This window comes from Sapajus apella, unplaced genomic scaffold (assembly GCF_009761245.1).
Source record: "Sapajus apella isolate SASKATOON/1434 unplaced genomic scaffold, GSC_monkey_1.0 scaffold73, whole genome shotgun sequence".
Classification (NCBI taxonomy): domain Eukaryota; kingdom Metazoa; phylum Chordata; class Mammalia; order Primates; family Cebidae; genus Sapajus; species Sapajus apella.
The window spans coordinates 5,729,089-5,751,371 of NW_022437013.1; the positions used below are offsets into that span (position 1 = coordinate 5,729,089).

General features: G+C 37.2%; 1 protein-coding gene across 8 annotated transcripts in view; it reads left to right on the top strand.

The window, feature by feature from the left end:
- Positions 1-22,283, top strand: part of ACSL4 (acyl-CoA synthetase long chain family member 4) — an 87,926-nt gene that overhangs the window by 53,418 nt on the left and 12,225 nt on the right. For all 8 annotated transcript variants that reach the window (XM_032250857.1, XM_032250855.1, XM_032250854.1 and 5 more), the window contains 8 exons: positions 617-767; positions 925-1,048; positions 4,893-4,964; positions 8,105-8,244; positions 14,374-14,546; positions 17,151-17,225; positions 19,206-19,397; positions 21,085-21,199. In XM_032250857.1, coding sequence (XP_032106748.1) covers positions 617-767; positions 925-1,048; positions 4,893-4,964; positions 8,105-8,244; positions 14,374-14,546; positions 17,151-17,225; positions 19,206-19,397; positions 21,085-21,199 — 1,042 coding nt within the window. The remainder of the gene's footprint in view (positions 1-616; positions 768-924; positions 1,049-4,892; positions 4,965-8,104; positions 8,245-14,373; positions 14,547-17,150; positions 17,226-19,205; positions 19,398-21,084; positions 21,200-22,283) is intronic.

Sequence of the window (22,283 nt, forward strand, 5' to 3'; positions counted from 1 at the left end):
CTTATTTTAGAGATGAGAAACTGAGGCCTAAGAAGTTTGTACACAATATTCTATCCTCCTGATTCTCCAAAGTCCTAGAAATTTTTCCACAATATTGTTCTATATACAGTACTGTGGAGGGGCAATGCACACACAGGGATTAGGTTAAACATCCAGAAAATGGACCAAATTGAGTCCAAAATTCTCACTGTAACCAGAATTTGATAAACATTTTTGTCTTCTAGCCCAGGCTGAAGCACAGTGGTACGACCATAGCTTACCACAGCCTCAACCTTTTGGGATCACCCAATGCTTCTGCCTCAGCCTCTTGCATAGCAAGGACTACAGGTGCATGCCACTGCATCCGGCTAACATTTTTAGTTTTTGTAGAGACAGGGTCTAGCTGTGTTGGCCAAGCTGGTCTCGAAATCTGGGGCTCAAGTGATCCTCTCACCTTGGCCTCTCAAAGTACTGGGATTACAGGCATGAGACACCTCACCCAGCTCATTTTGATGATTTAAAGCAAATACTGTCTATTGATAGTTTACCATTATGCAAAATCTAAATTTCCTATTATTGTTTAGTAATTTAACTTTTGAACTGACATAAATGTGGTATTTTTCATTCATTCATTTAGTGAACATTCCTCCAAGTAGACCAACACCTTCAGACATGGCCATTGTTATGTATACTAGTGGTTCTACTGGCCGACCTAAGGGAGTGATGATGCATCATAGCAATTTGATAGCTGGAATGACAGGCCAATGTGAAAGAATACCTGGACTGGGGTAAGATAATTTTTTAACTTTCTTCTTAGATATCAGAGTTCATGCTCAGCATTCTCTAAACTCAATCTATAATAAAATGATAAAATTTGTTATTGGTATTTATAACTTCAAATGCCTTTTCAAGAATGGTTAAAATATTTCTCTTATTTTGTTTTAGACCAAAGGACACATATATTGGCTACTTGCCTTTGGCTCATGTGCTAGAATTGACAGCAGAGATATCTTGCTTTACCTATGGCTGCAGGATTGGATATTCTTCTCCGCTTACACTCTCTGACCAGGTGACAAACTTTTCAGTATATTGGCATGATCATATGATGCCACATAGTTTGGCTGAGAACACATTACTAGGACATGAGATATTTTAATTCAGCTAAAGCGTTTTCCTTGACATCAAAATAGCTTCCATGAACAATAGGTAGCTATAGTAAATTACCCCACAGATTTGTTAGCATTGCTTTAGCTATATATTTTAAAATTATTTCTTTTTCTTTTCTTTTCTTTTTTTTTTTTTTTTGAGATGGAATCTTGCTCTGTTGCCCAGGCTGAAGTGCAATGGCATGATCTTGGCTCACTGCAACCTCTGTCTCCAGGTTCAAGTGATTCTCCTATCTCAGCCTCCCAAGTAGCTGGGATTACAGGAACTCACCCCCATGCTCAGCTATTTTTTGTATTTTTAGTAGAGACGGGGTTTCACCATGTTGGCCAGGCTAGTCTCAAACTCCTGACCTCAGGTGATCCGCCTGCCTCAGCATCCCAAAGTGCTGGGATTACAGGCGTGAGCCACTGCACCCAGCCTTAAAATTATTTCAAAATGAAAAATTACTTTTATCTTTCTCTACTAGATTTTTACTTTTGAGAGCCACGATAGAGAATATAAATACAATGAGCCTTTTTGACACACTAACCATGAGCATTGGTGGGTTTTTTTGGAAGGAGATATGATAGAGTTTTGGCTCAGTTTTCCCGAGATTTTTCTAGAACAGTGCTGTCTGATACAGTAGTCACTAGGCAGATATTTAAATAAAAATTAAGTAAAATTAAATTGAAAAAAAAAATTATTTGCTTTGGCCATATTTCAAGCTCTCAGTAGCTGCATGTGACTAACAGCTACCATATTAGGCAGCAAAGATAAAGAATATTTTCATCATCACAGAAAGTTCTGTTGGTCAGCACTGAGGCAACTCCAAAGGTAGTCTCAGCTTACTGTACTAAGTCAGGATTCTTCCTTCTCCCTGTGGTTCATAGCAGAAAGCCCAACAATGAGTAGGGTTAACTCATGTATGTTATGCCCATTTGAAATTACACACCTAATACCTATTGGCGACAGTTCTGGTTTTGTTTGTTTGTTTGTTTTTAAATTTTTTCTTTGGAATAGTTGATGTAGAAAAGCTTCAAACAGGCATGGGGTAAAAAGGAGCTACTAAAGAAGCTGTGGGGTTCCAGATGCTGAAAGAAAAAGCGAGTATAGATAGAAATGACTTGTCAATATGTGGCTCTGCTCCTCCAACACTGGGGGCCCGACTGTTATTTTTCAGAGCCCCCCAGGCAATGCTGCCTTTTGTTTGAGAGTCTCCATGGAGCATGCAGTTGGTAAGATATGTCCTTGGTGCTCACAGTTAGAAATTGTAATACTTTATTTGTAGAAATACCATTTTAGGGAGAGGTTAGGTAGGTTGTATACTATTGAGACAAAAAGTTAAATAGTTTCTTTTTTTTTTGGACTTGAGATTCCAATCACCTTTTTTTTTGTTTTTTTGTTTTAGGTGTATGACTCAAAGTGTACAAATATTAAGTGTATTGCTTGATTAGATTTAATAAGCATATACACATATAGACCTCTGTGATCATCACCATCTAGATTAGGAAAGCAAAGAACATTTTCAGCACTCTTGAATGTCCCTTGTGTTCCCTCCTAGTCATTACCACATTGGATTCTCTTTGAAAGAAGAATCCAGCTGAGCATAGTGGCTCACACCTGTAATTCCAGCACTTTGGGAGGCCAAAGTGGGTGGATCACAAGGTCAGGAGTTCGAGACCAGCCTGGCCAATATAGTGAAACCCCATCTTTACTAATAATACAAAAAAATTAGCCAGGCATGGTAGCGGGTACCTGTAGTCCCAGCTACAACTGAGGCAGGAGAATTGTTTGAACCAGGAAAGCGGAGGTTCTAGTGAGCCAAGATAGCACCACTACACTCCAGCCTGGGTGACAGAGTGAGACTCCATCTCAAAAAAAAAAAAAAAAAGAAAAAGAAAAGAAAGAAGAATCCAGTCTCCTTTTAACATGGCTTTTTCTGTGAGAAAAAGTTCTGTTCCAAATAACTTCTAACTTTGTACTTTAAGAAACACCATCTCTTTGTACGACAGGGTGCTGCTGTATTTCACTATAGCACTCAGCTATAAGTTCACACTTAAGATCTGCTAGAATAGTAATGAGGTGAATAAATACACTATCCAACTGATAAACAGAAATTGATCTAGTAAAATCAAAGTAGACCTATCAATAAGACTGAGGCTTAAACTCTAAAAAAATTAGTAAAATCTGTGATGAATATGTTTTATTGTCATGCATTTTTCTTGTGATCAGAGACATTATTAAAATGTAGAAAACATTTCAGTAAACTTTGAGTATATATATTTTTCCCTTTGTGAACTTCAGAAGCTGTGACTAGCCATTCTTTTCTTTTTCACTGACTTTCTGAGAACAATAGCCTCAGTGTGGAAAGGAGGGACAGTTGGAGTCTGTTGCTGGTCTGACTTAATTCTTGCTGTCTCTTAGGCCAAGCTAGTACATTAGAAGCCTGTTCAATAAAATTCACACCTACTTTTAAAATGAACTTTACTATAAAGACTCTCAATCTTACTAGGAATCTAAAACCCAGGAACTTCCTTCACATAGGAAATTAGAAGAACGCAGGAGACTAGAAGCACCTCATTTGAAGCCAACTGATGATAGCAATATTGTCATAACCAGGATTACTATGATCACAAGAAGACAGCATAACTGATAAAATTACTAAAAGTAAAATAAATAAATAAATAAATAAGGGCTTCTTATTGCTTCTGCTATCCTGGAATTACTCTCTGTAGCAAAAACTGGTCAATAGCATGCAGAGGGTAACTCTGACCTGAAGAACATGAGAGCCCATTTTGTCTCTACAGAACAGCCCTTCTGTGTATGGTATACATGGTTTGTGTGTAAGTTTCCACTTGCAAATTTGCATAAACTTGCACATACATAAAATGAGTTATTTTATCTCCTTTATCCAGATTAAATAAAAGTAGGAGAAAGGCAACTTAATTCTACCAGGAGAACTCTCCTCTCTATGGCCGAGCTGGTAGTTCTTAATGGATCACAGTGCTTAACAGCTGGTTTTCTTCTTCCCTGTATTAGCAATGGCTAACATATTGTAAACACCTAAACTTGCAGGCTAATGAACTGTGTTACAGCAGATTTTTATTTTTATCTTGCTTTTTCGGTGGGTTACTTTATCAACTTTTCTACCAATTGTTCTAACGTTTGAAATCCCAAATATTATTTATGTGTATAAGAAAGAAAGATAAAAAGGGAATATGTGCATGTTTATGTATATATATGTGCAGCCCTGCTTTGTCCCTGGCAGTGTCCTCTGTATCTTACCAACCAGAATATTACCAAATTAGGGTTTCACTATGTTAATTTATGTTCACAGTGGTGTCTTTAAGATTTGGCTTTGCCTATTGGTTGATCAAAGAAAGTTAAAATCACCTTCAATTTTGTTTTAGTGTTATGTCTGTCTTAATCAAGTTTTTTTTGCAAATGTGGTAGTAGTCTGTGCTATATTTGAAAATATGTTGTTAATAAGAATGTTTGATGCATCAAAATATTCCATTCTCTTATTATCCTGCATCAAGATTTCTCCTCTAAGGAAGGTAGGAAGGTGAAATGTGCTAGAAGTTATCTGTAGCACTAAAGTACTTAACCTTGAATTTGTAGGTTGTGATAGTTGTTAACAGATAATCACAGAGCAATAAAAGCTCCAAGTCCATGTTTAGCTTCTGTATTTATTATTAATATTTGAATTACAACATGATTTGTTAAGGTTGCTTTTCCCGATCATATTTACTTTTTCCTCAATATAGTCCAGCAAAATTAAAAAAGGAAGCAAAGGAGACTGTACTGTACTGAAGCCCACACTTATGGCTGCTGTTCCGGTGAGTACAGAATATGAATATGAATATAAAAGGATTGTTTATATAATTTATTGCTTGTACTTGGACCTTTTAAAAAGTAATATGCTTCGATATGTATCTATATTTTAAAATAATTTTGCCTTGTTGAAATCACAGCAAATGTGTTCATTAAAATCTTAAGTACCATACTGGGGAAGACAAAATGGTAAGCTTTTGAAATGTATGCCTGTTTGAGTTTGCTGATACATGAAAATTAGGTGATGAAAATGACCTAGTTCAGATTACTTACTGTGAGAATGGGTCAGACTGTTTTAAGGTAGAATATACTCTAAAGATCATCTTGTTTAATGTCTTAATTTAAAACAAATGAGGAAACTTTAGGCCATCCTAAGGAGCTGAGGAATCATATACAAGGTGGAGGATCTAACCCCTCCCAATCCTCTTATGGTGATTAAGTAAACTGAAAATTGGAGAGTGCTTCCAAAGGAAAAAAGTGTAATTCTATATATTCAGAATCCTTATGTGAAATACTGCCTTTAGAAAAAAACAAGATGTTACATTTTATAGCCTTGTAATAATGAATTTTGGAACATTTAACACCATGTTTCAGATTTGTGTAATCAAATATGTTCTAGCTTTTTTTATGCTTCAGAAACCCCAGAAAGACTGTGTATCACTATTGCTTATTTTATGATCAGACTTGAAATCTTATCCCAATATCTTTCACAGAATTACTTTTGTATATGGAAAGTCTAAGATTAGATAAGAAAGTGTTCAGTCCAGGTTTTCCTGAGAATTACAGATGGAAGGTACTTAATGGTCTTCTTAGCTTCTAATTGCAAAATTACCAAATAACAAAGAAGTAGAATAGGTCAGAGAAGCCTTTGCCTTTTTATTTAGAGGTGCTGTATAATTCATAATGTTTTCAAACAGAAAGAAGAGGCTTCTGACTAAAACCATAACAAAAAGTTGCTAATAATAGCTAGTGTAGTGCTTCCTATGTCCTAGGCACTGTGTGAAATGCCTTTCTCACTTCATTCTTTCTAAGACTGCAAGGTGGGCCCTGTTATCCGTATCTTATAAAGAAGGAAAGTTGACCCAAAGCCACACAGCTCGTAGGTGATGGAATTGAAGTTTGAACTCCACCAATCTGATACTGGTGGAGTACCAGTCCACCAGTGTTCTTAACCACTATAGCTGTCTATTTAGGACTGTTTTATGTTCTTGTTATTATTTCATTTTGGAAAACAATACATGGGCTTTATTATCTAGCATAAGGAATTCCCTAGTAAACCTTATCGGATAACATAGGAAGGGGTAAGTGCTGAGGTGTCAAAGAAGTAATCTTAAATTTTATGCCTAAAGGATAAGCACAGTTAGCAGATAGGCTGCTTATACTCTAATTGCCCATTGTCCATTCTTCCCTGCTTTACTTTGTGTCTTGAGGGGCTATGTTCTGTGCATGAATTACCAGTGCTTCCTTGTTTTATGACTTCTAGTTGGGTTCAGCCAATTGGAGGCCCTCATGAGAGATCAGCGGGCAGAAAGATGGAGAGTATGCACACTTATCACCTTTGTTCCTTTGCTGCAAATTTTATTAGTCGTCAGGAGCCCCAGTTGGATAGTCTCCTTCCCATTGGTTGTAACCAGGTCTTTGCCATGGCTATAGTCCTCATCCAGGTTCCAGTGACACTTCTTTTCTTACTTCTTGAGGCCTTGAGATAGTTAATTGACTATGTTGCAAGTCCATTGGCACCTCATCAAGCATTATTGTTTCCTTTTTAGCTCCTCCTATTCCTCCAGAAATAGGCCATTTTTTTAAAAAAAACACTTTTTATTGAGAATTATTTTTGATCGAGTCTGTTTTTTGAGTTTGTTTCTTTCCTGGGTTAGAATGAAAGATTTATTGAGTACTATAACATTCACAAAGAGAATTAAGAATAAGTCACTACTTATCACAGTGGCTCCATTGAATATCCTGTAATGTTAGATTGAGATAAAGGGAGACTTAATGTGCCAACAATAAACCCCGCCAATGTATTACAACTTTATTATGTTCCTTACTGATCAAGACCTTGCCCATGTTTATGATTAGTATCTAGTGCTGAAAGGGGTAGTAGGCATGGTTCTTACACATCTGTCTCATTCCCAAGCACTTCCCCCCTCCTCCTCACCTCCCCCCTCCTTTTTAAGATCTCATGTGTTTTTTAAGAAGGATGGTTATAGGATATTCAAGTCCTGCTAGGGAATGATTGGGGTTTATGTCACAGATCTAGAGAAATATTTCAATTATATAATAGTGATTCCTTTTGTGGAAATGGAGAAAACAATAGTACCATGCTTGAGTGCTATGGTAACCATTTTAAGGAATAGTTCTGCTGTCTTCATTTGTGAGTGGCACTATTCTAATACTGAAAGAACTGCCCATTAAGTTATTCATTATAGCATACCTTAATTTGTACTGGTAATTGAAGTATTTAGAAAGACATATTTATAAACGGGTGTGCTTTATGTAATAATTCTTGTTAATTCGTGCTAAATAATTTCAAGAAAACATCATTTAGTGGTAGTCTGGGCTGTTTGGTTTTTTTGATTTGTATTAACCTGGGAGTCAGTATATCTTAAACCTGGACCTACCTCCAATTTTCCAAGTTTGTGTGAGCAAGAATATTGTTCTTTGCGTCTATTAAAATGGAATAGAAATGCTTAAATTATAGATAACTTAGGATTTTAAGAAACTGTAGTGCTTTATGCCATGTTATAAGAGGGTCACAAAGTTGTAGTAAAAAAAGAGAAAAGCATCATGAATAGATTCAACATAGTTAGGTATATTTTGTACTGTTTGAGAATAAGTGAATATATTGTAAAGGAGAGATTAAAATTTTTTTTTCTGTGACAGCTGAGTGAATTCTTTAAACTCAAGCTAACGTTTCTTAAAAATTTAGATTAATGTAATACATAGAAATGAAGAAATCCCCCATATCTGTCCTTAGTCTTTTTGAAGTAGTGAACAATAATCAATGAAATTAAGTATATAATTAAAGAAACAAATATGTTCATTATGCTAAACACTTTTACCCAAGATGTTGCAAGCAAGGTACCTTCAACTAAGATCTATGTCCATTCTTTTCAGATTATTGAATATTTTGTTTAACTTTCAGGAAATCATGGATAGAATTTATAAGAATGTTATGAGCAAAGTCCAAGAGATGAATTATATTCAGAAAACTCTGTTCAAGATAGGGTATGATTACAAATTGGAACAGATCAAAAAAGGATATGATGCACCTCTTTGCAATCTGTAAGTACATTTCATAAGCTCTGTGGTTTGAGCCTTTAAATTTTTTTATGCTTTTAAATCCAGAATATGAATAAATAAATGGCAAGTTAATTCATTTGAATATCACCACCATGATCATAAGATTGAATTTCTCTTTTACTCTAAGTTTTATTGTTTATATAGCAAGCAGAGGACTCTCATCCTGGCCATTTAACAAATTTTACTAATTGAGTACATATTTAAGATTTAATTATAAAATTTAGTCTCATGAAGAAAAACTAAAATAGATGTTTGAATTAAATACTTGAGTATAAAAAATGTCATTTCTAACTAAAGAAACTGATCTTCATTGGATAAAGTTTTCTGATTTATTTTATTCAGAAAATAGTGTGGTAACTATATGAATATAACCATTATTTTAAATGTGATGTTGAGGAGTGGGGCTGGGGAAGCGTTTTTTTTTTTTTTTGGAAGGGAGATAAGATAGGTAACTAAATGTTCCAAAGATAATTTAAAAATTTTCCTCTGATGTCATTATTTTCTTTCATTTACTGTGTATCAGCATAGTTTCCCTATACTGCACATTATTTTTCTTCATTGTTAAAGAGATTTTTCTGGCATTTTATTGTTATTGTAGTTTAAGTTCTGTGGTACATGTACAGATCTTGCTGGATTGTTGCATAGGTACGCACATGCCATGGTGGTTTGCTGTTTCCTTCCCCCTGTCACCCACATCAGGTATTTCTCCCAGAATTATCCTTCCCCAACCTCCCCACCCACCACTGTCCTTCCCCTAGCCCCTCAACCACCAAGAGACCCCAGTGTGTGGTGTTCCCTTCCCTATACCCATGTGTTCTCATTGTTCAACACCTGCCTATGAGTGAGAACATGCAGTGTTTGGTTTTCTGTTCTTGTGTCAGTTTGCTGAGAATGATGGTTTCCAGATTCACCCATGTCCCTACAAAGGACACAAACTCATCATTCTTTATGGCTGCATAGTATTCCATGGTGTATATGTGTCATATTTTCTTTGTCCAGTCTATCATTGATGGGCATTTGGGTTGGTTCCAAGTCTTTGCTGTTATAAACACCGCTACAGTGAACATATGTGTGCATGTGTCTTTATAATAGAACGATTTATAATCCTATGGGTATATACCCAGTAATCGGATTGCTGGGTCAAATGGAATTTCTATTTCTAGATCCTTGAGGAATCGCTACACTGTCTTCCACAATGGCTGAACTAATCTACCCTCCCACCAACAGTGTAAAAGTGTTCCTATTTCTCCACATCCTCTCCAGCATCTGTTGTCTCCAGATTGTTTAATGATCGTTATTCTAACTGGCATGAGATGGTATCACAATGTGGTTTTGATTTGCATTTCTCTAATGACCAGGGATGATGAGCATTTTTTCGTATGTTTTTTGGCCTCATAAATGTCTTCTTTTGAAAAGTATTTGTTCATATCCTTCACCCACTTTTGAATGTTTGTTTTTTTCTTGTAAATCTGCTTTAGTTCTATGTAGATTCTGGATATTAGTCCTTTGTCAGATGATAGATTGCAAAGAAATTTTTCCCATTCTATTGGTTGCTGGTTCACTCTAATGATTGTTTCTTTAGCTGTGCAGAAAATCTTAAGCTTAATTAGATTCCATTTGTCTATTTTGGCTTTTGTTGCCATTGTTTTTGGTGTTTTAGTCATGAAGTCCTTTCCTATGCCTATGTCCTGAATGATATTACCTAGGTTTTCTTCTAGGGTTTTTATGGTGTTAGGTCTTACATTTAAATCTTCAGTCCATCTGGAGTTAATTTTAGTGTAAGGTGTAAGGAAGGGGTCCAGTTTCTGCTTTCTGCACATGGCTAGCCAGTTTTCCCAACACCATTGATTAAACAGGGAATTATTTCCCCATTGCTTGTTTTTGTCAGATTTGTCAAAGATCAGATGGTTGTAGATGTGTGGCATTGCTTCTGAGGCCTCTGTTCTGTTCCACTGGTCCATATCTCTGTTTTGGTTCCAGTACCATGCTGTTTTGATTACTGTAGTCTTGTAGTATAGTTTGAAGTCAGGTAGTGTGATGCCTCCAGTTTGTTCTTTTTGCTTAGGATTGGCTTGGCTATGTGGGCTCTCTTTTGGTTCCATATGAAGTTTAAAGTGGTATAGATTTGCATATGTTGAACCAGCCTTGCATCCCCAGGATAAAGCCTACTTAATTGTAATGGATAAACTATTTGATGTGCTGTTGCACTTGGTTTACTAGTATTTTATTGAAGAGTTTTGCATTGATGTTTATCATGGATATTGGCCTGAATTTTTCTTTTTTAGTTCTCTGCCAGGTTTTGTATCAGGATGATGTTGGTCTCATAAAATGAGTTAGGGAGGATTCCCTCTTTTTGTATTGTTTGGAATAGTTTCAGAAGGAATGATACCAGCTTTTCTTTATACGTCTGGTAGAATTCAGCTGTGAACCTATCTGGACCTGGACTTTTTTTGGTTGGTAGGCTATTAATTGCTGCCTCAACTTTGGACCTTGTTATTGGTCTATTCAGGGTTTCAGCTTGTTGCTGGTTTAGTCTTGGGAGGGTGCAAGTGTCCAGGAATTTATCCATTTCTTCCAGATTTACTGGCTTATGTGCATAGAGTTGTTTGTAGTAATCTCTGATGGTAGTTTGTATTTCTGGGGAATTGGTGGTGATATCCTCTTTATCATTTTTTATTGCATCTATTCAATTCTTCTGTCTTTTTTTTTTTATTAGTCTGGCTATTGGTCTATTTTGTTGATCTTTTCAAAAAACCACCTCCTGGATTTATTGATTTCTTGAAGGTTTTTTTTTGTCTCTATCTCCTTCAGTTCTGCTCAGATCTTAGTTATTTCGTGTCTTCTGCTAGCTTTTGAGTTTTTTTTATCTTGCCCCTCTAGCTCTTTCAATTATGACAATAGGGTGTCGATTTTAGATCTTTCCTCGCTTCTCATGTGGGCATGTATTGCTATAAATTTTCCTCTAGACACTGCTTTAAATGTGTCCCAGAGAATGTGGTACGTTGTGTCTTCATTCTCATTGGTTTCAAAGAACATCTTTATTTCTGCCTTCATTTCATTGTTTATCTGGTTGTCATTCAGGAGCCAGTTGTTCAGTTTCCATGTAGTTGTGCGGTTTTGAGTGAGTTTCTTAATCCTGATTTCTAATTTGATTGCACTGTGGTCTGAGAGATTGTTTGTTAGGATTTCTGCTCTTTTGCATTTGCTGAGGAGTGATTTACTTCCAATTATGTGGTCAGTTTTAGAGTAAGTGTGATGTGGTACTGAGAAGAATGTATATTCTGTGGATTTAGGGTGGAGAGCTCTGTAGATGTCCTGGATAGCCATATTGATTTTCTGTCTTGTTGATCTGTCTAATATTGACAGTGGAGTGTTAAAGTCTCCCACTATTATTGTGCGGGAATCTAAGTCTCTTTGTAGGTCGTTAAGAACTTGCTGTATGTATCTGGGTGCTCCTGTATTAGGTGCATATATATTTAGGATTGTTAGCTCTTCCTGTTGCATTGATCTTTTTACCATTATGTAATGCCCTTCTTTGTCTCTTTTAATCTATGTTGGTTTAAAGTCCGTTTTATCGGAGACTAGGATTGCAACCCCTGCCTTTTTTTTTGCTCTCCATTTGCTTGGTGAATCCTCGTCCATCCCTTTATTTTGAGTCTATATGTGTCTCTGCACATGAGATGGGTCTCCTGAATATAGCACACTGATGGGTCTTGACTTTTTACCCAATTTGCCAGTCTGTGTCTTTTGATTGGGGCATGTAGGCCGTTTACATTTAATGTTACTATTGTTATGTGTGAATTTGATCCTGCCGTTTTGTTACCGGCTGGTTGTTTTGCCCTTTAGTTGATGCAGTTTCTTCATTGCGTGGGTGGTCTTTACAGTTTGGTACGTTTTTGCAGTGGCTGGTATTGGTTGTTCCTTTCCATGTTTAGTGCTTCCTTCAGGGGCTCTTGTAAGGCAGGTCTGGTGGTGACAAAATCTCTTAGCATTTGCTTGTCTATAAAGGATTTTATTTTTCCTTCACTTATGAAGCTTAGTTTGGCTGGATATGAAATTTCTGTGTTGAAAGTTCTTTTCTTTAAGGATGTTGAATATTGGCCCCTACTCTCTTCTAGCTTGCAGGGTTTCTGCCAAGAGATCTGCTGTGAGTGTGATGGGCTTCCTTTTGTGGGTGACCTGAATTTTCTCTCTGGCTGCCCTTAGCATTTTTTCCTTCATTTCAACAGTGGTGAATCTTGACAATTATGTGCCTTGGGGTTGCTTTTCTTGAGGAGTATCTTTGTGGTGTTCTCTGGATTTGAATGTTGGCCTGCCTTGCTAGGTTGGGGAGGTTCTCCTGGATAATATCCTGTAGAGTGTATTCCAGCCTGGATTCATTCTCCCCGTCACATTCAGGTACACCGATCAAGCATAAATTAGGTCTTTTCACATAATCTCATATTTCTTGGAGGCTTTGTTTATTTCTTTTCACTATTTTTTTCTCTGATCTTGCCTTCTTGTTTTATTTCATTGAGTTGATCTTCAATCTCTGATATCATTTCTTCTGCTTGGTCGATTTGGCTATTGAAACTTATGTATGCTTTGCAAAGTTCTCGTGCTGTGTTTTTCAGTTCCATCAAGTTGTTTATGTTCCTCTTTAAGCTGGTTATTCTAGTTAGCATTTCGTGTAACCTTTTTTCAAGGTTTTTAGTTTCTTTGCATTGGTTTAGAACGTGTTCCTTTAGCTCAGAGAAGTTTGTTATTATCCACCTTCTGAAGCCTGCTTCTGTCAATTTGTCAAACTCATTCTCCATCCTGCTTTGTTCCCTTGCTGGTGAGGAGTTGTGATCCCTTGGAGGAGGATAGGCGTTCTGGTCTTTGATGGTTTCATCCTGTTTGCGCTGGTTTCTTCCCATCTTCGTGGATTTATCTGCCTTTGATCTTTGATTTCGAATGGCGTCTCTGAGTGGACGTCTCTATGTTAAAGTTGAAGCTATTTCTTTTTGTTTTTTAGTTTTCCTTCTAACAGTCAGGCCCCTGTGCTGTAGGATTGCTGGAGGTCCACTACAGACCTTGCTTGCCTGGGAATCACCTGCAGGTGCTGCAGAGCAGTGAGGATTGCTGCCTGATCATTCCTCTGGTAGCTTCGTCCCAGAAGAGTACCTGGCAGGTGTCAGCCAGAGCTCTCCTGTATGAGGCATTTTTTTTGGTTATTCATGGGTCAGGGAGCCGCTTGAAGAGGCAGTCTGTCCCTTGTCTGCCTGCAGAGGTGCTGCTGGGCTGCCTGGGACTCAGCCTGGCTGCTGTATAGGCTTCCTCTGGCTTTTGTTTGCACAGGTGAGATTAGACCTGCCTTCACAATGGCGGATGCCCTAACCGCCACTGAGTTTGATCATCCTGTGTCGAGCTTGAACTGATGTGCTGGCTGTGAAACTCTGAAGCAAGAGGGCTTCAGTTTGCTGGTCTTTGTGGGGGTGGGACCTGCTAAGCCATATCACCTGTCTCCCAGTTTTCAGCTCTCCCTCTTTCTGGAGGGCGGGTAGATCTGCCCTGTAGGTGCTTTCGGCGCTAGTCAAAAGTTCCGCCCAGATCTGTGCTGGAGCTGTCACTCAGATCTGTGTTGGTAACTTGCAGTGCTTTTTAGCCTGGTGTCATTTTCCCGGACTGTGGGTTGCAAAGGTCATGGGAGAAGCACAGTATCTGAACTGGAGTGCCATGGGGGTAAAGTCCCTGATCATCCATCCAGCTGCACTTCCTGGGTGGGGCAGCACCCCTCTCTGCCTCAGCTTGCCCTCCTTGGGCTAACACCCACTGTCCAACAAGTCCCATTGAAATGAACCTGGTACCTCGGTTGGAAATGCAGAGATCACTCGCCTCTTGCATCTCTCTCACTGGGAATTGCGCTCTGGAGCTGTTCCTATTTGGCCATCTTGGCGGAAGTCCTATCTTTTCTGGCATTTTTTTTCAAGGTGTTACTAGTTGTTGCCTTGTTAACCTGTCATTCTCATCATGATTCTGACATTGAGATGTTTAACCAGTTGTGGAATCTTTCCTAGAGCTTATAAATTAGTGTGTTGCCAAGAATAATGTATGCATATACTAAAATCATTTATCCTCCTGTTTATCAAGGTTACTGTTTAAAAAGGTGAAGGCTCTGCTGGGAGGTAATGTCCGCATGATGCTCTCTGGAGGGGCCCCGCTATCTCCTCAGACACACCGATTCATGAATGTCTGCTTCTGCTGCCCAGTTGCCCAGGGTTATGGACTGACAGAATCATGTGGTGCTGGGACAGTTACTGAAGGTAAGCATTATTAATGTGGTAAATATTCTATATCAGCTGCTACTAATAAAATGCATTTGCATTACCTTTGGAAACCATGGTAACTTTAAAATACCTCTTAAGTAATATCAGATTCATTGCAAATTGATGTAGTTTTAGTTTTCTGAATTCTTAGTTATAAATATCATATGGACCCTTTAATTTTAAGCCAGATAGATAGATAGATAGATAGTTTTTTTTTTTGCGGGGGGACAGAGTTTTGCTCTTGCTGCCCAGGCTGGAGTGCAATGGCATGACCTCAGCTCACTGCAGCCTCTGCCTCCTGGGTTCAAATGATTCTCCTGCCTCAGCCTCCTGAGTAGCTGGGATTACAGGCGTGTGCCACCATGCCCAGCTAATTTTTGTATTTTTAGTAGAGATGGGGTTTTGCCATGTTGACCAGGCTGGTCTCAAACTCCTGACCTCAGGTGATCTGCCCATCTTTGCCTCCCAAAGTGCTGGGATTACAGGTGTGAGCCACCGTGCCGGCCACCTTATAAATATTTATGCTACACTGTTAGTCCTCAAAATTCTGTCACCCTGGTCCTTTAGTCTTTTTTTTCTAAATGATCGCTTCTTTAGAGAACTATACTGATAAAAATGAAGTATCACTTTTATGCTCCTTAAATCTATGTTCCTGTCCTGACTTTGCCTTCCCTTTTGTTATTTTCAGCAGCCTAAAGCAAGGTTTCTCAACCTTGGCATGGTTCAAATTTTGAATCAGATAATTCTTTGTTTCTGAGGGCTCTTGCTTGCATTGCAGGATATTTAGTTGCCAAAGCAGATGTTTATGTGGTCTCCCCAGCTGTGACAATGAAACATATCCCCAAACATTGCCAGATATCCCATGGGGGGCAAAATCACTTTAGGTTTAGAAACACTGGCATATAGGAATTGGGTTTTTTTGGATGATCTTATTTTCACTTTAAACTCATTGTGTCCAAAATCAACGACATTATTCTAAATTGTCTCTCTATTGACAAATTTGTTTGTATCAATGGTATTGCCATCCTTAAAGTCATTCAGAGTATTAGCTTTGAAGCCATCTAATTGTTTATTTTAAAATATTTTCAAATGCCGTCAGATCATTCCTTGATTAGGTTGCTCCTTTCCCTCCATAACCTTTGTCATTCATCCAGTGTTTTATTGCTCCATTCGGCTTTGACCTAACAGCTTTTTTTTGAGACTGAGACTCGTTCTGTCACCAGGCTGGAGTGCAGTGGCATGATCACGCCTCCCGGGTTCAAGCAGTTCTCCTGCTTCAGACTCCCGAGTAGCTGGGAGCATGGATGTGCACCACCATGCCCAGCTAATTTTTGTATTTTTAGCAGAGATGGGTTTCACCATGTTGGCCAGGATGGTCTCAATCTCTTGACCTCATGATCTGCCTGCTTCGACCTCCCAAAGTGCTGAGATCACAGGTGTGAGTTATCATGCCAGGCCTTTTTTTTTTTTTTTTTTTTTTTTAAGACAGAGTCTCGCTCTGTTGCCCAGGCTGGAGTGCAGTGGCACAATCTCAGATCACTGCAACCTCCACCTCCTGGGTTCAAGCAATTCTCCTGCCTCAGCCTCCCAAGTAGCTGGGTATACAGGTGCACACCACCATGCCCGGCTAATTTTTGTATTTTTAGTAGAGGCAGGGTTTTACCATGTTGGCCAGGATAGTCTTGATCTCCTGACCTCGTGATCTGCCCGCCTCAGCCTTCTGAAGTGCTGGGATTACAGGTATGAGCCACCACGCTTGGCCCACAGACATCTTTCAATGCCCACTCTTCAATAATGTCTTTCCCAACTACTTCATTTTGCATTCATTGTTTGAGTCTCTAAGCTACTATTATGCTCACCTTCAGTGTCATGCATTTAGTATTTAAATGTTGTCTAAATTGTTTCACATGCATTTCTTCCCAGGTCATTTGTAAGGTCATTGAGTGCAGGGTCTCCTTATCTCTCATGTGCTTTCTTCACAATAGTTAATGTAATGCTACTTACATAATAGACTGTCCATAAATATTTGATTATTGCTAGCAATAATCACAAGCTGCAAAAGAATAAAATATCATCATCATGATGATGTTTGATACCATCAGCTAACATCTTTTTAATGCTTAGCTTGTGCCAAGAAGTGTTAAACATTGTCCACATATCATCTCATTTAATCCTCACAGCATATCCCTATATGAAGTAGCTTCTATTACTATCCTTATTTCATAGAGGGGGAAATGGAGGATTAGAGAGGTTAAGTTACTTGTCCGTGTTACACAGCCAATAAGGGGTAGAGCAGGAATTCCAATCAAAACCTATCTTGTGACAATCTTAGGTAGATAATGGTGGAGCCATCTCTCCTCCTTTAACAGAGATTTTTGTACTTTAATTACGTAAAATATAACCATGAAAAGCAAAAATGATGTAACAGCAATGGAAATCATTGCACTGTTGAAATGGAGTTGAAATACTGAAAAATGATCACACTTTGCACTCCTTCTTTTGTCATCTTTCTGACTCTGGCTCTAACTCTGATATTCCTGGTACATTGGTACAAATTTGGAATGTGGTATGCTAATATCTCTGTTACTTTTTCCTTTACAGTAACTGACTATACTACTGGCAGAGTTGGAGCCCCTCTTATTTGCTGTGAGATTAAGCTAAAAGACTGGCAGGAAGGTAAGAATTTTATGGAAAGCTCTAGTGATTCAGGATATGCTGAAAACTACTATCAGCTTTTTGACTTTAATTTCTTTAAAGTCTGGGGACACAAATAATTCTCTGCTGTTTTGCTGTTGCCTGTCCCAGTGCATTCTTTTTCCTCAGTGATATCTTTAGGTTCCCACGAGGAAAACAAAATCTCTAGAATCTAGGATTAATGATTCTGAACTTGACAATACTTCAAAGTAAACAGAAAAAAATTCCTACTGGGGCTTTTTCTGGGATTGGAGAAGGTGAGGATCCTTGAAACTTGACTTTACTAAAGAGAATGATTGGGCTAAGAAAGAAACCTCAGATTTTTAGGAGATAGAGTAATGGGTTGCACACATACACACACCAACTTCTTGGATCCTGACCTGAGCAAAGATTTTCATAGTTCAGACTCAACTGTTCAGCTATTTGTATAGTTGAATTTTTATATGTACCTGCAGAGACAAGCCACTTAGAAGAAACCTACGGACATTGATGATCATCCTTTCTATAAATTAGCTGAAGGCAAATGTCAGTTGGCCTTCTTAATGAAAGATACTAAATATAGACATTAACTACAATAAAGTGAATTGTTAAATAAATAATTAACAGCCTAGCCATGCCAGATAAAGGAAGAATAATTAAAATGCTTAAGATTTTAAAAGAATATTTACCTTAGGATGGAATCATGGGCTAAAAATTTAAAGTACGTGTTACCTTGCAGGATGTAACCCTTAGGTCATCCAAACCCCCCAAAATCAGTATGTTTTTATCTAACATAAACTTTAAGTTTCTAAAGCATTTTTTATGTGTGCTATTATAAGTGCTCTATGAGCAAATGACTTTTTCTTTTTAAAAAACGTATTTTAAAAAGCCAGTTGCATTCCCAAGAGTTTTACACCTTGGGACTTAGTCTTCTCTTCTTCCATAGTAATAACATTCCAATTTTACTATGAAAGTCTGAAGAAAATAGTATGTGCATATGTGTTTTGGACATCAACATCAGAATTATTTTACTAGATAAGTTTTTATTTGTTAGGCAGTGGAGTCAGATAAATGTTTAAAGGCAAAAATCTCCTTACCAAGTTTTTCTATAATTTTTTTTTTCTGATTTCCTGGTACTGGGCCTTAATATCAGTTTTGGGGAGTAGGTCCATTGTTAAACATGCATTTGGAGTTTTCCTTGCTGTAAAGACTCCTTGGCTTTATACTGTAGGAGTAATCTCAGTTTTTTTCATACAATGGGTTTTATCATGTTGAAATTTTGAATAGTTTTAAATTTATGAGAGCAGCTAACAACTGAAAGGAACCCTGATGTTAATCCTTTTATGACACAAAATCTAATCTGTATCTTAGTTTACAAATTTAGATTTTCTTAAAGTAAGCTTTATTCAGTAATAAAGAGTTAATGCATAGTGTTAAAATATATTAGTAGTTATTGTCAATTATTTTAATGTTTGAACTTTTAAAGTCATGACTGGCCATAGGCAAAACTAATACAGTTTCCTTCCTGTTTCCCGTAGTCCCCTTTTCCTTCTCACTTTATGGCACTACCTTTTTAAGATACTTACTACATGTTCTCTTTGATTAAAATCTCCTTAGAAAAAAATTTGAAATGCATTGATATCAATGTGTTAGTAATTTACTTATAACAGCTTCAAGTGTTACTCTTCCTGGGGTGGAGAACTCTATAAACACCTAGCTGATGGTGTTCTGTGAAATGTTACGATATGGGAAGGTTTGAGATGGGTAATTGTTGGTGGTAATTATCATTGAATCTTTCCTGGTATTTTTAAAATCACAGTCACCCACTATCCTCATGTAAATCTTAGAAAATATAACCTAATGTTCTCTCATAAAGTGATATAAAATTTGATCAGCAGAAAAATACTAACATACAACCTTTAAGAATTAATGAAAGTAGATTTTGTTGTAGAACAATAACGAATTTACTTTTATGATTTCCAGGCGGTTATACAATTAATGACAAGCCAAACCCCAGAGGCGAAATCGTAATTGGTGGACAGAACATCTCCATGGGATATTTTAAAAATGAAGAGAAAACAGCAGAGGATTATTCCGTGGATGAAAATGGACAAAGATGGTTTTGCACTGGTGATATTGGAGAATTCCATCCCGATGGATGTTTACAGATTATAGGTCAGAATGTTTACTTTTTATGGTTTTCTTGAGTTTTTATAACTTCAATATATATGAAAGGTAATATTGATCAGTCATCAGTAAGGTTGATGGTTCCATTCATTCAAATTCTGGACAAGTTATTTAACTTATTTATGAGCTTTTCCATCAGTAAAACAGGGACAATACCAACCTCATAGGGCTGTTGCTAAGATTAAATGAGTTGATATATGTAAAATATTCTAAACAGAGCCTGAACGTTAGTGTAAGTACTAGCAGCAGTAGCAACAACAGCGTTGAGTGTAGCGAGAATGGGCAGGGAAATAGCAGATTAGTAATGAGAAAACAAAAAGAGCTCAGAGGAGGTCTTTCTTGGTCAACCACATGTGATTTTTGTATAACTATTTCCGTAACGTACTCTATGCTAGGCCTTCTTCACTCTACCTTTCCACCCAAGGGGCAGCATGGACACACACACACACACACACACACACACACACACACACACACACATACACACACCTAAATATATCTGTCTATCTCTATCTATCTATCTATCTATCTATCTATCTATCTATTTTACTGTTGGCTATTTATATGGGTCTAACTAGGCCTGAACTTTAGAAAATTAGTATCAATACTTAGCACTAGTCAGTTTTGAGAATGTCAGTTACTTTGGCATTGTCCTTATTGAGCCTACTGAAATGGACCTTTATGTTCAAGAACTGACTCCAAAATGGGCCCTTGTGATATTCACTTTGATGAGGCAAAAGTTAAAACAAAACTTGTTGATGAGGACCACTCAGCAGGATCCCAATCAGGTCTTTTTTAAGATATAGAGTTTCCTCAACTATGTCTAGTGACTGATTTCAATCTGTCTCTGGACCTCACGATATTTGACCTGAATAACGTTAGAGATTTCCTGGGAAAATTGGTTCTTCATCTAGAAATTTGATCTGCTGGAGAAATTCCCAGGAACCCATGGTTCAGTTGAGAACCAATAAGCTTTTTTTCCCCTTGTTTCTTAACTGCACTGGAATCAAAGGTTATTTCTGTAGAGTGGGCTCCCAGGCTATGGGTAGGCAAATCAGCACTCACACAAAGGTTCCCAGGCCATGTAATCATTATTCAAGCTGTGCCATCCAGTGCTAGCACTTTTTTAGAGCACTGTCATTTTAACAAGATAATGTCAAATGTGGAAAAGGAGAGTTAACATGTGTTAAATGTGTTCTATATGCCAGACATTGTGGGATATGTCTGTAGGAGGCAGGCATCATTATCTTGATAAAACTGAGGATTAAGAGGTTAACTGACATGCCCAGAATCACTTATCTAGTACTAGGCAGAGTTACCATTGAAATTGAATGTTCCAAAGTCCTAGTTCCTTCTATTAACTTGATTATAATATTTAAGATTATAATAAGGTACCAAAGCTTTGGATATAAAGTGTAACTTTTAGCCAATACTTACTTAACTAGGGACTTTCTTTTTAACTGGTGTGTATGGGGAAGCATTATATAGATGCAGTTTTTGCCACTTTAAAAGTAATGGCAAAAACCACAATTACTTTTGCACCAACCTAATCATAATTTTAGAAGAAATAGTTTTGTACATAACAATTAAGGCAATGATATTCAAAGAAGACAGAATTGCATATACCTTAGTAAAACAGACTATGGATGACTTAACATTCTTTATGACTTAACAGATCGTAAGAAAGATCTAGTGAAGTTACAAGCAGGAGAATATGTATCGCTTGGGAAAGTGGAAGCTGCACTGAAGAATTGTCCACTTATTGACAACATCTGTGCTTTTGCCAAAAGGTAACTTTCCAAAGTTGTATTTTTTTTTGTTTCATAAGTCAAAAGATATTTAGAAAAGAATGTGATTACATATTATCATAAGGGTAACATCGATTTCTCTTAGAATTTTCATCAGATCTGGGGAATTGTACATTTATGAAAGTTACTGAATTCAATAGCTTGAACATTATTTGAGATAATGCAGACATGTTAACTGTTTATTGGACACCTGCATCTTGCTTAAATACTTAACTATGTCACAAGTTATTTCATTTAAAATCCATGACAACTGAGACTTAGCATAAGTAATTTTCACAATAAAGTAAGACAACTACTACATTTGAGATGAGTTTTGAACCCAAGTTTTTCTAAATCAAAAGCCTTAAGAGACTGAGTCAATTTCTTTATATGTTGATATATCTTATTTTTATGGATTTTATTCTTTTTAAAAATTGTAATTGCGGTAAAAAGCATGTAACTAAAATTTACCATCTTAACCATTTCTAAGTGTACAGTTCAGTAGTGTTGCGTATATTTACATTGGTGTGCAGCCAATCTCCAGACCTTTTTTTTCTTGCAAAATAGTCTATACCGATTATTAAACAACTCCCATTCTTCCTCCCTGCTTCCCCTGAAAACCACCATTTTACTTCCTGTTTCTGTGAACTTGACTTCTCTAGAAATCTCACATAAGTAGAATTATATAGTTTTTGTCTTTTTGTGTTTGGCTTAATTCCCTTAGTATAATGTCCACAAGGATTATCCATGTGGTAGCATATGTCAGAATTTCCTTCATTTTAAAGTCTTAACAATATTTCATTGTATCCATAGAATGTATGTTGTTTGTATATTCATTATCAGTGGACACTTTGGTTGCTTTCCCTTCTTGGCTATTGTGAATAATGCTCCTAGGAAAATGGGTATGCAAATATCTCTTTGAGATTCTGCTTTCAATTATTTGGATAAATGTCCAGGAATTGCTGCTGGCTCATATGACAGTTCTATTTTTAATTTTTTAAGGAACTGCAATACTGTTTTCCATAGGAACAGCACCATTTTTACATCCTATAACAGTACACAAGCATTCTATTTCCTCCACTTCTTC